This window comes from Colias croceus, chromosome Z (genome assembly GCF_905220415.1).
Source record: "Colias croceus chromosome Z, ilColCroc2.1".
Classification (NCBI taxonomy): Eukaryota; Metazoa; Arthropoda; class Insecta; order Lepidoptera; family Pieridae; genus Colias; species Colias croceus.
The window spans coordinates 3,400,963-3,418,276 of NC_059568.1; the positions used below are offsets into that span (position 1 = coordinate 3,400,963).

General features: G+C 31.8%; 1 protein-coding gene across 1 annotated transcript; it reads right to left on the reverse strand.

The window, feature by feature from the left end:
- Positions 1-1,827: 1,827 nt before the first annotated feature.
- On the reverse strand, positions 1,828-17,001 carry LOC123705004 (proton-coupled folate transporter). Its single transcript, XM_045653543.1, has 9 exons — positions 16,742-17,001; positions 15,590-15,784; positions 11,895-12,069; positions 8,109-8,294; positions 6,336-6,626; positions 5,479-5,633; positions 4,371-4,539; positions 3,690-3,849; positions 1,828-2,268 (listed from the first exon to the last, which is right to left on the reverse strand). Exons 1-9 carry the CDS (start codon positions 16,775-16,777, stop codon positions 2,187-2,189), a joined length of 1,449 nt encoding a protein of 482 aa, XP_045509499.1. The 5' UTR covers positions 16,778-17,001; the 3' UTR covers positions 1,828-2,186.
- Between the last annotated feature and the right edge of the window lie 313 nt (positions 17,002-17,314).

Here is a 17,314-nt window from a genome sequence, read left to right on the forward strand (position 1 = left end):
AATTTTTCCCAGTCTTACCATTTTATATATGTTGTGCAAAAATAAGTAACAATTTGATGAATATTTCACTCATTACCTACTTAAGACCTTAATACTAAATTCATTGTTTTAAGGACACGTTCTTCAATCCGAGGAAATAAGTTTTTTTTTTAAGTTACTGTTGTCATAAAAACGTTTGAAATTTATGCATAAATGGATCTTAATTCGGCCAAATTTATCAGATAGGACATACATAATTTGGATTTTCAAAAATACCTTAGGGAAGCAGATATAAAACGTTAAAAACACGAGGAAAATATCGACCTATCTGTTTTCAAAAAGCGTCCTTAAAACAATGACACTATTAAATTAATGGAATTTTTAATCATTATCTATTCCATACTTAATTATATTTCATTACGTTTTATAATGTTTCAGCACACGGTGAATTGCCGTACTATGCGATTCAAATAGGAATAGGATCGATACATCGCCATTTTGTGACGTAATATGTGTAAATAACGAATCAAATTTAAACACGCTTGTATTTAAATTTGATATAAAAGTCCGACAAAATAAAATATTGATTGAAATAAAAAAATATATATATTTCCAAGTACCTAATACATATTTTTCAAATGACTTTTATACGTAGTTTACGCATAAAGGTCATCGACGTTCCTATTCTCAGTTGGATCGCATAGTACAATACTTATACTATAATAATATATTATTACTATAAACTTAACTATAAAATCTAAATAACTGCCAATTTGGATAACTTAGCTTTAACTTTAACTTAGCTAAAACAAAGAAGCGGCTAAATTTCACAAAATAAGCTTCTATTTTATTGTAGTTAACAATAACATTAACAAGATAACTTGCAACAGAATACACCAGCGATAGTTTAACGAAATAATACAAATAATTATGTAATTCGATGATTTCATACAAATATGTATTAAAAATATATTGTAAGTTCGATTTTGACATAAAAATACATAAATTCTCGATAAAAATATGTAATAATGTTTTGCTTATCCTTAATCTATGTAAAATCTTAATTTCTTTTATTTTGAGCTATTCGAGTTACTTTCGATTGGATTTAATGAAAATTAACTTACGTAAAAACTTAACAGAAAATATTCTTTAAACATCAAATTCATAGAAGGTAAATATTTGAACTATTTATTCGAGCATTTTCATACAATTTTCGACGAAATAATATGGATTAAAAAATAATAATAAAATATACGATAATATCAGAATTTATATGATAGTAGCCCAGAATTCATATCTTACACTAAATTGTATAGTAATTAGTTACAATAATTGAATCATGCCAGATTACATTGACGTCTACTCGTGTGTGCGTTAGTGTGCCGTTTTTAAGGATCAAAATATGTTGTGTTGGTAACTTAACACTATTGTTCTTTAATATCACTTATGTTAACTTTAGTATTAACACACCCCGGACACTCCATACAAAATTATCGTTTTGACAGTCACACTGTACCGACTGCAAATGTGTGTGTTAACGCTTTATGGTTGGCACATTTGTGACTAGCGTAAAAAAAAATTCGCGTTTTTCTGATGAAATACATCCGTAAACAGCACAATATCTAACCATTTTCTACGAAAAACGATAATCACAAATCCAAAATAATAAAATTACTTTAAGTCAATTTGATTAATGTTGTCAATCTTCGTTGCGTATTGTCCTTTCAGAAAAATGCAGACCATTTTATGTCTGATCGTGCGGGGTGAGGTAAGTGTTTAATTTTGGCGGGAGGCGGAGAGTGTCCGTTCTGTAGCGTTTAGCTACTATTATGTATTCTGTGGTATTAATCTAATTTTATTAATATTAGTCTAATTAAAAATAATTTAATGAGCAATTGTTTATCAAAACTAGTTAGTGGTACTTATAATTTTCAAAATTGGCATTTGCTAGATACCACTTTTTATACTGTTGTAAATAAATATTAAGGAAAAATGCACCTAAAAAAAGCACACAAAAACGCAAAACTAAAATATTTTTTTTTTCTGATGGCACTAACCTCTTTTGCGGCCTTGAAAAAAATTAAGCGCCAGTCTATTTTATAAAGTTTCCTTTGTAACACAGTGAAATAATAATATTTTAAATACACAAATAAAATATGATTTCCAATATGAATATCTCTAACAAACAGTCCATAATATATATTTCCTCACGTACTCTCCGACATGCGCCTTTCATCTTGTTCCAATTGACTTTCAATTCGGCGTCCTTTTAGCAATATGTCCATTGTCCTGAAAATTAAATTTAAACATTTATTAGACAATACAATTTTATTATTTCACCTAAATATTGCATAATAAATGGAAGTTTAAGGAAATTTTCAATTGGAAACCCACATTGGTGTCTTATTGTAAACTAACTTTCCACTCGCGCCTTCACCCGCGCAGTTAAAGAAAAACTCGCATAGTTCCCGTTCCCATGGGATTTCCGGGATAAAATCTATCCTATGTCCCGGGGTAAAAAGTAGCCTATGTCCTTTCTCGGGTATCAAAATATCTCTATACCAAATTTCATGCAAATTGGTTCAGTATTTAAGGCGTGATTGAGTAACAGACAGACAGACAGAGTTACTTTTATAATATTAGTATGGATTATAAATGTAGTATCCTCAAAACGGTCAAAGTACCCTTAAATACAAAATCATTGCAATAAATGCTATGCACTAATATAAACAATAGCTTTTTAGAAGAATTTGACACCTTTTTTATCGCAGTTATAGCCGTGTACGCGGTCCGTGCGCTGTTTGGCTCAAATATGTGATTTTTCAAACCAGATTGTCCATCAACCACTTATCTTAAAAACATATGAATTACTAATAATTTTAGGAAATTTTATTGTCTATATAGTTAGTTAAGAGTTTTTTTCAATTGATACAGTATTTGTGAATACCATCAAGATAACTGAGCCGATGATTGCTTGATTTCACTTTTAGTGTTAATTTCGAAGCTAAAAATATCTGAAATTGCTGACAGATCTAACACATATTTTTTTTTTAACTAACTGCAAAAATCCTTATTAAAATAGTTAGTTAAAAGATTTTTTATTTTGGACTCCTAACTTACGAAATTAAAATCCGAACAATGTGAATTTTTTTTAGAAATTATAGTCGACAAAATGATTATTTTCACCAAGATATTTGACTTAGTTGAATATAATTTATACATATTGCAATAAAAGAATGTCTTACTTATAAGATAAAATTTAAAAAATCAACTAAGGTACCTCTATTATTTTTCTACAATTTGTTTTAAAGTACTATAAAACACTGCGCGCGACCCGATTAAAATCAGTCGGCAGCGAGCCTTTCCAGAGAGAGGACATGTTGCTCGGCGCTCTCCTGTGGACCTATGCTGTTCATAGTAAAAGGATAGCGCAAGCCGCGATCTATCGTAATAGATCGCGGAGATTTTGACTTGTGTTAAATTGAATAAGCGCTCTTATGTTCAAAGTCTATCCTATTGCCAATTGTTTGGCGAATTGTGTGGACTATTTTATTAATTAAATCATGTGACCTTGTATTACCACAATTCTGACAAATAAATAATTTGAATTTGAATTTTGAATTTGAATATAAGGAAACTCTGCCTAATACACGCGCGGGCAGAGTTTCGTTTCGGACAAAATTTTTGTTACCTCACTATAAAATACTCACAAAGCCAATACAAAAACCACCGCCTGCGTGCACACGGTCAGGTAGAATATCGAGTTGATGTGCTGCGAGTCGAGCGTCGCCTTGTAAAGCTGCGAGTACACTATCGACGCAAACATTCCCACCGCGTTCTCCATTACTGATAGAAACGCGAATGCGACACCTGGTGACAAAAGATGATTGATTTTTGAAGCGCAACATCTTAAGGCGCGTTAAGAGTAAAATTTCAAGGTCGCGTCAAGCCAATACCGTCAGGTTATGGAGCAAGGCGACGATTTTGGTATCTTTGAATCTTGTCAAAGAAGTTCCAGTTCCGATACGTGTGCTCGCAAGCGCTCTTTTACTTCAAAACAAGCGGTATCGAAACCGAACAATATATACATTTTTGAAAATCATATGCGTTTTCATTTTATACTCATAATGTGACAACATCAGGTCTCTTAAAACCTGTAACGAACTACACGTGTACATTGTTTATTCCTGATTTAGAAAAACTAAATGAAAACTGAAACGAATGAGTGTTATCAACAGCAGGAGCAGTAATATGAAGGTTGCCTGGCAGAGATGGCTTTGGAGCCATAAGGCCGCCATTAGGTTTTGTTTTACTTTTATTTTATAAGATTATTGTATATACAATAAAGAGTAAATATAATATTTCCTCTTTAATTAGTCCAATATACTGACCTCTCTCGCTCGGGGTCAGCACTTTACTGGCCATAGAGCGCACGAGCGACACAACGCAAGGCCCAAGCGCAGCCGCACTAGCGCCGACGTACATCAGCTGCCCGCTCGTTGCCTGCGCGTATATCAAGTGCCCGCCCATGTGCGCTAGAGCACCCAGCATCACTATTATCTGAAATTTTAATCATCATCGTCATCATCAGCCCATATTATACGTTCCCACTGCTGGGACACGGGCCTCCTATGAGGGTGCAGGCATCCACCACGCTGGCCAAGTGCGTGTTGGCGGATGACACATGTCGTCGAACTTATTTTTTTTTTAATTCTTCGACATGTCGGTTTCCTCACGATGTTTTCCTTCAACGTTCGAGCAGTGGTGATGTTACAACATGCGCAGATAAATTGAAAAATCAATTTATTTCCTGCGCGCTCGCCTGGTCTCGAACCACGGACTTGTCGATTCGAAGTCCGTGGTCTCACCACTGAGCCAGCACTGCTCTTGAGCCACCACTGCTCTAAAATTTCAATTTTAATATTTATTTGTTAAAAGAACGTAAAATACGAATTATCCAATGTGGGTTGTATTTGTAGTATGTATGTTCTTATTCAGTATTTTAACGCTTGTATCACATTTTATTTTATACTAGTGCCCTGCGGTTTCACCCGCATTGCTCCGCTCATGTTGGTCTTAACTCTTAGCCTGATACATATATAGCCTATATAGCCTTCCACGATAAATGGGCTATCTAACACCGAAATAATTTTTCAAATCAGACCAGTAAATCCTGAGATTAGAGCGTACAAACAAACAAACAAACTCTAATATTCGAATTATCCAATGTTGGTTGTAGATTTATAAGATCCTGCGGTAAATTTTCATTAAAGTTTATTAATATGTATTTTTTTTTATAACTATTGAAAATTATTATTTTGTAACATTTTTAATTTTTCAATAGTTATAAAAAATCATAATTAACAAATTAATAAACTTTAATAATAAAATTGTTTTTCTTAACAATACAAAGGTCTGTTTTTTTTAAATTAAGCTGTCTGGTTAACTTTGCATAAGTTAGATGTTTTTTATATAGATAAAAATATATAAAATACATACGGTATCCCTCCATTCCAGTACTTTTGTCATAAGCGGTATACCGAAGAGAGTAAAGATCACGTAGCAAGTGTTTAAATACGTTTTGAAGTTGCTGTAGTTTGTGGAGTCCCACTTGAATACTTTTGAAGTGTACAGATATAACACGGCCTTTTCATCTGAGGAAAAATGTAATTTAATGTTTATAGTAGGGTATTAATGTTGATAAGGAAAATAAGTACTACATATTTTAATATGAACCTTTAAATGTACACTTGGTAATACCCGGAGTATTATACTTGAATAATAAATACTTATATTCATGACTAGCTTACGGCCCGTGAATTCATCCGCTTTGTCTAAAATCTAATAAATTATACTAAAACCTTCCTCTTGAATCACTCTATCTATTAAAAAAACCGCATCAAAATCCGTTGCGTAGTTTTAAAGATTTAACATACAAAGGGACAGAGATAGCGACTTTGTTTTATACTTTGTAGTGATTATATTTTTAACAACATTATTGAAGTAAAACTTCTCTAGTCAAGTCGAGGGTAATATTTCAAGGTAGAATCATGGCAATATCGTCACGTCATGGAGTACGGCATCGATTTTGATATCTTTTTAATCTTGCCAAAGAATTTTAACTTTTGATACGTGCGCTCGGTACACACGCTTTGTTTTACACTATAATCTTAATATATATAAATCTCGTGTCACAATGTTTGTCCTCAATGGACTCCTAAACCACTAAACCGATTATAATAAAACTCGCACACCATGTGCAGTTCGATCCAACTTGAGAAATAGGATAGTTTAAATCTCAAATCGTTTTAGAGAAAGCGGCGGTAAGCTAGTTTAAGATAAAAAATGATACCCACCACGTTGAAACGTATAAAACGCCATAGAAATGAGTAGAAACCATAAGAACATCCTCTTATTATTGGGCCTGTGTTTCGTCAGCGTAACAAACGTTTGTTTTATATTATTTAAATCAAAGAAATCCTTCAAAGGGTTCCTAATTCCGGCATCTCTTAGTGACACTTGTTCGCTTCGAGTCTGCCATTTTAGGAAGAATATACAGTGCAGTGTTGCTAGCGCCATGAGACAGGAGTTTATAGCGAACATGGCTGTGAAGGAGCGGTTTACCAGCTTCGTGTATATTAGGTTACCTGGAAATAGATCAATTATATTAGTAAACAATTTGTGGAATGAAAGTAGAAGTTATGCTAGTTTGTGCGTTTTGTGATTTGTCGGAATATTTTATTATAAATAGAAGCTATTTTGTTATAAACAAAAAATAAATATTCTCTTTAAAAGTAGTATCTAAGACTCAGGGCTAGAATTTGTCATTTACTTTAACATAGATAGTTAATTAAGTATGATAATTTATAATTCACTTCCTTTTGTCTTTTTATTTCATTCATTTTTACACGCTTTATATTAGCTTCACCTGTATGTTTGTTTGTAACCGACTTCTTTGGCCGCGATTTTGACCCACTTTAAACGGCCAGATTTCGTTCAAACTTTGTAGACTTATTGAGGACCGATGACAATACACTAATTTGATAAAATTTTCTATTTTTTAGTTCGGTTTTCTATAAAAAGCGTGTTTTTTAGTTTTTTTTAAACTATTATTATTATGTGGTAGTTAGGAATAACATTTTTAAATGCAGTTTTACATACATCGCTAAAATAAAAAAAAAAATGTATGTCTCAGATAACCTCAATACAATGATAAATGCGGTATAGAAGTATTTTACCATAAGTAATTAATTTTATCCGATAACAAAGTTCAAGCGATGTACTTATGAGATTTATTATATGATAGTATTTGTTTGTACTGATAATAGTGGAGCTATGGATCCTAGTATTGAGAATAGAATAGAATAAGAATTTATTGGCAGTAAAAATCAAACACATAAACAAAAAAATACACAAGAAAAATAACAGTTTACTACGATAAGGCTTTGGACTCAGCATATGGTGGAAACAATGACTAAAAGGCCAGTGCTTTCACCGCTGTTTTTCAGCCATAGCCTGTTGTAGCCACAAATGTCACACGAATATAGACCTAGATCTATGTCTAATCACATTTAGACATAGATCTAGGTTTTTTCGAATTAATTTCAATGGAGAAATATTTTGAGATGAACCTAGACTTAATGTCTGTATTTTGCATATAAATGTGTGAACAACTAGCGACAAATAGGAAATTTCTATCGCGGCATTACTGCGTCTCACGTCTTATTTACACAGTAAATGACGTCGCGTGTATATAACTAAGTAACTAACTAAATACCAACAATCCATACTAATATTATAAATGCGAAAGTAATTCTGTCTGTCTGTTACTCAATCACGCCTTAACTACTGAACCAATTTGCATGAAATTTGGTATGGAGATATGTATTTTGATACCCGAGAAAGGACATAGGCTACCTTTTATTGCGAAATATGTACCACGGGCGAAGCCGGGGCGGACCACTAGTACATAACTAAACTATTTTTTAATAAACGATAACACGTTAAGAAATATATCAGTAGGTATTTATTCACGTCATTGCCAGTATTTATACAAACAGACTATCGAAATTAAAAGCCAATTTTCGCGGTAAAACCATTCCCCCTTTTAAGCGCAGTCGGTTACTCACCTAGTGCTATCCCCGTAGGCATAGTGCTCAAGTACACAGCGTCCAACACGCCGACGCGCAGGGTTCGATTCTTGACCGAGGACACGTCGGCCAAGTACGCGAAGCAGCCCGCGAATATGGCCAAGTCCGAGCCGGTCAGTGCAGAAGGGAAAGCCGCGAAGTATATTATGTATTCTACGGGCCAAGCTGGAAGAAACAATGGGTATATTACATAAAGGAATAATGAAATAATAAGTAATTTAATGAGATAAGTTATCAAGCATTTTGAATTTCGCTTAGCTATAAGTATAAATTTTATTAGTTATTTATAATTTGTTATATTAAATATGTATTGAAATATAAATATTTCGCATTATTAAGTATGGATATGAGTATGCGGTTTGTGTTATACAAATTATAATTTGTATCTTATGCAGTAAATATTTCGTAGAAGCGACTTGCAGTGGTCTTTGCCCATTGTTGGAACGCAACAGGCTATTGCAATACAATTCTAATTTAATTCTTTTTCACAGAGAGTAAGTATTAAAATTAGTAAACTTAAAATAATTTGTAGCTATTTTCTATTTCTTCATAGGTACACATGATATTGCATTGGCTTGAAATTATTTTTCTCCATCGCAACATAATAATTATAATTCGATTAAAATTCGCATTGGTGCATAAAATCATGATTGCATAAGAATTAAAATGAGTAAGCTATTCTTTTTACCTCTTGAATTTTTATAATATCGAAGACAATTATTTCATAACAATATGAGTTGCCAAAACATACGCGATTAGCAAATTATTGTAGCTATATATCATCTAAATTTAATCTAGTTATTAGTAATGTAGGATGTATTATGATTTCGAATATAATAATAATCTAATATTGCGTATAAAAGATCTAATTGTTTAAAAAAATATCAAGATTGGTAAATTCTTGGTAAATTATATCCTTCTTTTGTATTAATCATTATTTTTCAAAGAGTATAGAAACCTATAAATGCACATTGCAAAAGAAGGGTCCAAAAAGAGCTCTTAATCTTAATCGTTACAACAATAATTTAAACAATATACGTATATAATAAAAATTTAAATACAAGGAAAATTAATTTATAACAAAAATTCGCAGTGAAATATCGCAAGCATTATATTATATTCATGGCTTATTTGCAAGGCATTATCTTATCGAAGTCTAGACAGGTAGAAAGACAAGCAACCGTCACTATCAAATCTATACTAATCTATACTATAACAAGCATTACCGCCCGCGTCTTCGCCCGCTTTCTCTAACGATTTGAGATTTAAGCTATCCTATCTGTCAAGTTGGATCGAACTGCACATGGTGTGCGAATTTTATTATAATCGGTTAAGTGGTTTAGGAGTCCATTGAGGACAAACATTGTGACACGAGATTTATATAGGTATATGTATATTGTGATGATAATATAAAGCTGAAGAGTTTGTTTGAACGCGCTAATCTCGGGTCTGGTAAATAACTACTGGTCCGATTTCAAAAATTCTTTCGGGGTTAGATAGCATACTTATCGAGGAAGGCTATAGGCTATATTATATCATCACGCTACGACCAACAGGAGTGGAGCCACGGGGGTGAAACCGGGCGAAGCAGCTAGTGTAATATATTAATGGGAGTTAAAACTTAATTTTATTTTAATATTATTATTTATTACTAGCGCGAACGGTCCACACATCCATAGGTGGATTTTCTTTTGATCAGTCAGTCAGGATCAGTTCAGTTGTTCCCGAAATTAGCACGTTCAGACAAACAAACTGTTCACTATATAAAGCACTATATTATTAGTATAGATTGAAAAACTTTTAAATAAATTACAATCGCTATTGCAAAATCATTTTAAAAATAATGTGTAGGTAATGCACCTTTTAAAAATTGTGCATAATGTTACATACCTATATTGCAGTCGCACACACAAATACATTTATCATTATTACGTAAAAAATTTTAAAGAAACAAACAAAACTATGAGATAATAAATACAATTTCACCGGTTATTGATCTACGATATTTTATTTCTTATTATATTCGCATTTGCATACTGTAAATTTATCTCCAAAGAATTGTGTACTACATATTTATTTATATGTATTATAACGATTGTATAATAACATCTTTTCAGGTAGGTATCAAACCAATCTAATTCTATTAAAAGTCGAAAGCTGAAGCCTCTAAAAAACTCGAAAAAATAATTAATTGGATATATATTTCTTAGAAGTAATTTTCAATTAATTATTTTTCGAGATCGTTCACTGGCAGAGGCTTAAAAAGTATATGAAATAACGTTTATTAAAACAGCCCATAGCCTAATACTTTTATATTATGTTACTGCCTACTAGCTTTCCGCCCGCGGCTTCGCCCGCGATTTCAAAGAAAAACCCACATAGTTCCCGTTCCCGTGGGATTTCCGGAATAAAACCTATCCTATGCGTTAATCCAAGTTACCTTCTATATGTGTGATAATTTCATTGTTATCGGTTCAGTAGTATTTGCATGAAAAAGTAACAAACACACACATACACATCCTCACAAACTTTCGCATTTATAATATTAGTAGGATAGGTTTAAATTAATCATATGAAGTAAGATATAGAATATTATCTTTTTCTTAATCACATATAATATCTTTGCAAATAAATTAACAGATCAAGGCAGATATCTCATATACGGATAGCATGTTTACTAACACTTCTCAATAGAATATAATCATTATCTTTGTAGGTATTTAGTTATTACTAGCTTTCGCCCGCGACTCCGTCCGCGCGGATGTCGGTCTTCGCGTGGATGGTTTATTTCTCCATTTTGAGTAACTCTGACATCTTATAAATATATTTTGGACCCAAATACGGCTAGGCCTATAATAATACGCAACGTGTGTTCGCGGTTCTACAGAACAACGTCTATGGATAAAACTGAAAAATTAAGTTTAATTTTTTTCTACGTATTTTTCCAGGATAAAAAGTATCCTATTTTACGCCCAGGATAATAAGGTATAATTATACCAAGTTTCATCGAAATCCAACCGTTAGTTTTCACGTGATGCCTTCACATACAGACAGACAGACAGACAAAAATTTTTTTAATCACATATTTGGGTTTGGTATCGATCCAGTAACACCCCCTGGTATTTATTTTTTCAATATTTTCAATGTACAGAATTGACCCTTCTACAGATTTATTATATGTATAGATTTATGTAAGATTACAGTTGTACTTAATGTTTAGTTTCACCTATCTTTATTATATTAGTTCTAATAATAAACGTATGTAGTTAATTAATACTTACATTGTAATGAATATTTCTTCATCTTAACGATATTATAAAGATAGAGATGCTCATGATATAATATAGCTTTCGTAATAGACTATTCGAGAAGCAAGGGCCTTGTTGCGAAGTTTTACAAATTAAATAAACTATCATGGATATTGCCCTAACTCCTAAGAAGTTCTAATAAATAAATATTTCTAGTCAGTCTACTCAAAACATTGAAGAGGCGAAAGATTGGTTTATATACAGAATGTTTTTATGTATACAAATTTATTTATTTATTATACTTCATTGTACAAATATGGGACAAAGCAGAAAAAAAGAAAAATATCACAAAAAGGCATCATTTGTACACAAGGCGGCTTTATTGCTGAACAGCAATATCTACCGGGCAACCTGGTAGGAAAGGAAAATGTATGAAGAAATATAAGATGTGTTTGATCAAACATTGATCAATAGGTGATAACAAGCACAGCTTAACACACACAAACAGAATACTTACAATTAGTTGTAATAAACGTGATCATAACAGAGAAGTACAGTTTCCCGATAAGGCCGGCCAGTATGATGATCTTCCTGCCTCGCTTGTCACTGTACGAGCCAAGGAAGAAAGCTAGGAGGAGAGGAACTATGTGGCCCGCTACCCCGTTCCATTGGTGGAACACTGAAGCTGTTACCTGGAATAGGAAGACATTTGTATGACGATGGGGTCTCTTATTATCACTACATAGTATAAAACAAAGTCGCTTTCTCTGTCCCTATATCCCATTAGTATGCTTAAATCTTTAAAACTATGCAACGGATTTTGATGCGGTTTTTTAATAGATAGAGTGATTCAAGAGGAAGGTTTTAGTATATAATTTATTAGGTTTTAGACAAAGCGGGCGAAGCCGCGGGCGGTAAGCTAGTACGTAATATAGTATCGTTTAATTATTATAATCGTCATTATAAAATAAAGACAAAAGAAAATTGAATTACTTACTAAGACTTACTATTAAATTGAATATTAAAATAGCAATAAATAGAAGTTTATGCTCGAAATTTTTGCATTGGTATGCGATTTTGATTGTTTCTACACAATAGTTTTTTATTTTTATTCAGAGTGGTTTAGAATATAAATCTAGACCCACATTATAATACAAAGGGTATTAGGGTATAGGTAAAGACTTCAAATTGATTCCTTCCTCTTTATTCTATAGTTTCAGTTACTAGAAATTTTGTAAACAACCATAAAAGAGCCAAATCAATCGATTATCACGGGAGAATAAGCACAAACCTTGACCTCTGAAGATTATAAAACCGCCAAATAGGTACCTAAATGGTCAAAAGTCCATATTTTAGTACCTACTTGTGATGGTTGGCATATACATATAAATTATAATAGGTTTCCGCCCACGCAATCAAAGAAAAACCCGCTTAGTTCCCGTTCCCACGAGATTTCCGGGATTTCGCCATTTTCCCGGAGTAAAAAGTAGCTTATGTCCTTTCTCGGGTATCAAAATTTCATGAAGATTGGTTTAGTAGTTTAGGCGTGATTGAGTTGTTACCTACTCACAGGTCACACTCACAGGTCTGTTGACAGACAGACAGAGTTACTTTCGCATTTATAATAATATTAAATAATTAGTATGGATTTTGCATGTAAATGTTAACCATATCCATTATGTTATAAAGTTACGTTAAATGTTGGAAAGTATTTTGTATAATGTGTGACAAACGAAATTTAAAATTATTATTAGTTGTTGTTTAAAAATTATTATTATTATATCTTACTAGCAAACCGGGAGAACTCCATTTCGCCACCAGAGACACCTTTTCTTTGCTATAAACCTCACGGAGCCCGAGACCTTTCCAACGAATGCAAAACCGTGGAAATCGGTTGGTGCGTTCTGGAGTTATAGCGTCAGGAAGGTAATCCTGACTTATTTTAATATAGTAGATGACAAATTCTCAGGTATAATATTAATGTCGCGGAAGAATTCCAACCAATACCCGCGGCCCCATCATTAAAGCGGCTCAACGGAACACAGTGGGGTTTTAGTCGGTAAGAATCCGACATAACCCACGGCTCCTTCCCCGGGGGCCGTGGGTATCTTTGGAAGATTTACCCACTCAAAAAAAAAGATATAATATTTATTCATCTAAAATCTACATTAATATATTGACGAGTTTTCAACTTCAGTTCACAATTTTTCCGTAATTTTTGTAATATATATACATAATAATAATATTTTAATTTTCTTAAGAATTTTGTTATGTTTGGTTTATTGGTTATCGATATCTAAAGACACTTTCGAGTGGTTTTCTGATAAAATTGTCATATAAAGACGACAAGTGAATGCGGAAAAGATGAAATGGCTAATAGACGAGATTATGTAGCTAGGAAATTGCTTATCTGATTGAAGAAGAAATATTTAAGCATCTATAGTAAGCGTAAATATTAAAATATTTATCGTTTAAATTGTGATACAAAATGATTGTGTGAAAACTGAAAATATATTGCACAATATATTTAATTACATACATGAAAAATAAAATACATGAAAATTCTTAAAAAAAACCCAACCGCCTTCATATTGTCAGGAGTAAACTAAATTTAAATGGGACCACATGATGATCATCGATGATGGTTTTAATAATATGTATGTACCTATTCAGCCCGGGTACAAGAAAAGGCTATATGAGTATATGATCAAAACATCCAAATCAAAACTAAACAACATAGAGATAATATGTACTCTAAACAATCATTTGTCGTTTTTAGGCACATCAAGGTAAAACTTACCAGTTAACAATTCTCAGAAAGGTTATAGCTAATTGACTCTAATTCTTACACTGACTTTGAAATGTCCTTTATTTGAGTGGGAATGTTGAGAACCTTATAATAAAAAGATTGAGCATTCAGATTTTATAAAATCTTTTGAATATAACTAATATTGCAAAATATTGTAGTTATTGTCATGTTTTATAGGAACAACTTTTCTCTAAAATCAAAAATAGCCGAGATATTCGCCCTCAAAGTTAGGTTAGGTTTAGGTTAGGTTAGGTTTGTTAAAAAAAAAACTACACAGAAATAGGAGCCCCGCGAAGCGGGGCTCCGTCGACGATGATCGAACGATCGAAGATAATAATATGAACATAATATTATTACAATTTTACGGTATGACTGTTACCCGATTGTATCAATAAGAGCTATAATAAAAAAAAATAACAACGTGTTTTATTACAGAAAGCATTTACTTTACACATTTCCTAATACGATATAGGAATTGTATACAATTCCTAGGAAGATTATACATTTCCTAGGATATGCATGCATTAAATAGTTTTTTAAACAATATTTTATACATTTCCTAAATGGTATCGGAATTGTATACAATTCCTTGATTTCATACATTTCCGGTAACATATAATATATATATATATTAGAATATTAGATATTAGATATATTAGATTTACAAGAGTAGAGATAAGATGGTATGTATAAATAAATAAAAATGCACTACATATTGTAATAAATTGGTATAAGTATAATCTATGTATGTAAAAAAAAAAAATTAATATCTGTTAAATGTATTGTAATTTGTAACATTAAAAATAATAACAGGTAATTAGATGCTATGGTATGTGAAAAACTACACTAATAGATATGATTTCATAACTGTGCATTACAAGTAACTATATGTTATATGTTAATATCCAATTCACCATACCACAGCAGTAAATAATCAGCTGATTTAACTTCAAGAAATTTATTCTTGTATATATAATTATATTCTAATTTTCAATTGTATATTGTGTATCTCTATCTCTAAGATGTGATTAGATGAGATCATAAAGTTAATCATTTAGTACCTGAATGCCCGATCTTTAGCTCTCTACATTTTAAACATTCCCTAAAAATTAATCCTACTTGATTGATGAAACCCCTTGCATACTAAGTTTCTCCTCAACCCTCAACTCCTGTTGGTCTTAGCATGATGTTATATAGCCTTCCTTTATATAACATCATGCTAAGACCAACAAGAGTTGGAGTTTTATGGATTTTTCAAATCGGATCAGTAGTTCCTGAGATTAGCATGTTCAAACAAACTCTTCAGCTTTATAATATAGTATAGATAGCTCATTTAAAGGAAGAAGATAGCCAGATACATAACATCTATCCTATTTAAAGTTTTAAACACAAATATAACTTACCTGCACTTGCTTGTTGATGTCATCATATTCACTTATATTGTAGCAGATGTCCTCACTGTAGCCATGGTTTACAGTACATGCTCGAAACAAATAGAATGTCTGTTCTATGACATTGGTTATCATGAACGCCATCATGTAGAAGAACATGACAGGCTCCACTGTGATGTATGTGTACCATGGCTTCCTTGCTTCCACCTAAAAGGTTTGTTCAAGGAGGTTTTATATGTGTCCGTTTAAAAGATGTATGTTAAAATGGAAATTCTTTAGGTGGGTTGAGAGTAAAATTTCAAGATCGCATTATTTCAATACCGTCACTTCATTGAGTAAGGCGACAATTTTAGTATGACACATGTGCTCTTTACACATACTTTTTTTCTACTGATACTATATAATATATACTATTATAGAAACATTAGAATCTAATAAGGGCTAGACAGATGTTTATGCAAATTTATATGGATAATCATATATATAAATTTTCATAAAAATCAAATAAATGATTATCAAATCAACCAGTGTCTATTTTTGATACTCCTCAATTATTATTATTAATGTAGAACAATGTTTGCCAGATTAGTTAGTCTATTTATAACAATTCTAGTTCATATTGTTTTATAGTTTTCATAAGATAAGATAAAGAAGTGCAGTATGTGTACTAAGGTGAATTTAATGTGTGTTTATTGCATATTTGATTGTATGCTTCTTATTCTATGTTATTGTGTGTCTATGTGTGTTAAACACATTACACACTAACAATTGGTAATGAAATTAATTATTCCGTGATGAACTTAATTATATCCACATATTATATTATCCATCCTTAGTGAAAGATATCCATTAGGCACATTAAATATAATAAATTAATTCAAATAAAGTAATAAATATTTGAAAAAATTTTATCCATCCTTAGTGAAAGATATCCATTAGGCACATTAAATATAATAAATTAATTCAAATAAAGTAATAAATATTTGAAAAAATTTAGGACTAATTAAAAAACATCATGAAATCGATAATAACGTAGATCTCATGTAACCTACAATTGTATTATGCAATAGTACACAAAATAACAATTTTATGTTTATTTTAAAATCGGCTGGTTGATCTCAATATAGGGTTATCTTACATAATACTATTTAAAGTTGTATTTACCATATATGAAGATTCATCCGAATGTTTTACATCCATGTTTGTGTTTCAAATAAATAAATTAAATAAAACAAAACAAAAACATAACACAAAATAATTACAACATTTTGTTCCACTCGTTACTTCATAACAACAAAAATAAATAAAGTAATATGTTTTTATTATCAAGCCGACCCTACCACGCGCATTGCCGCCACAATTCACACTTCACAATCACATTTTCGTTCGCGACTCGCGTTCGCACTTCGCATTTCGCTTCGCAATCAAATCGATACGCTGACAAGTGTGACAACTGACAGGACTTTTTTGATGTTGACAGACTATTAAAAACACATGTCGACAGATAAAAATATTAAATACTCTATCAACTCTACTCATGCTTTTAACTAAACAACTAAATAACAACTGATAACTAAACAACTTAATAACAATGCAACTAATACGTCACAAGTGAATTTTTGAGAAACGTGAACAATAAAATACCCAAAAAGCATAGATAATAATATTATTATGTACATTGTACAATGATTTGTTCTTGTGCCAAGAAGCTTATATCTTTGGCTGCTTATAGTTTAC

Coding starts and splice junctions, on each gene's coding strand:
- LOC123705004 (XM_045653543.1), bottom strand. CDS start 16,777: ATGGATGTAAAACATTCGGATGAATCTTCATATATG. Junction 8,295..11,894: donor CACGTTTATTACAACTAATT/GTAAGTATTCTG, acceptor TGTTTCTTCCAG/CTTGGCCCGTAGAATACATA. Junction 5,634..6,335: donor GTTTTATACGTTTCAACGTG/GTGGGTATCATT, acceptor ATTTTTCCTCAG/ATGAAAAGGCCGTGTTATAT.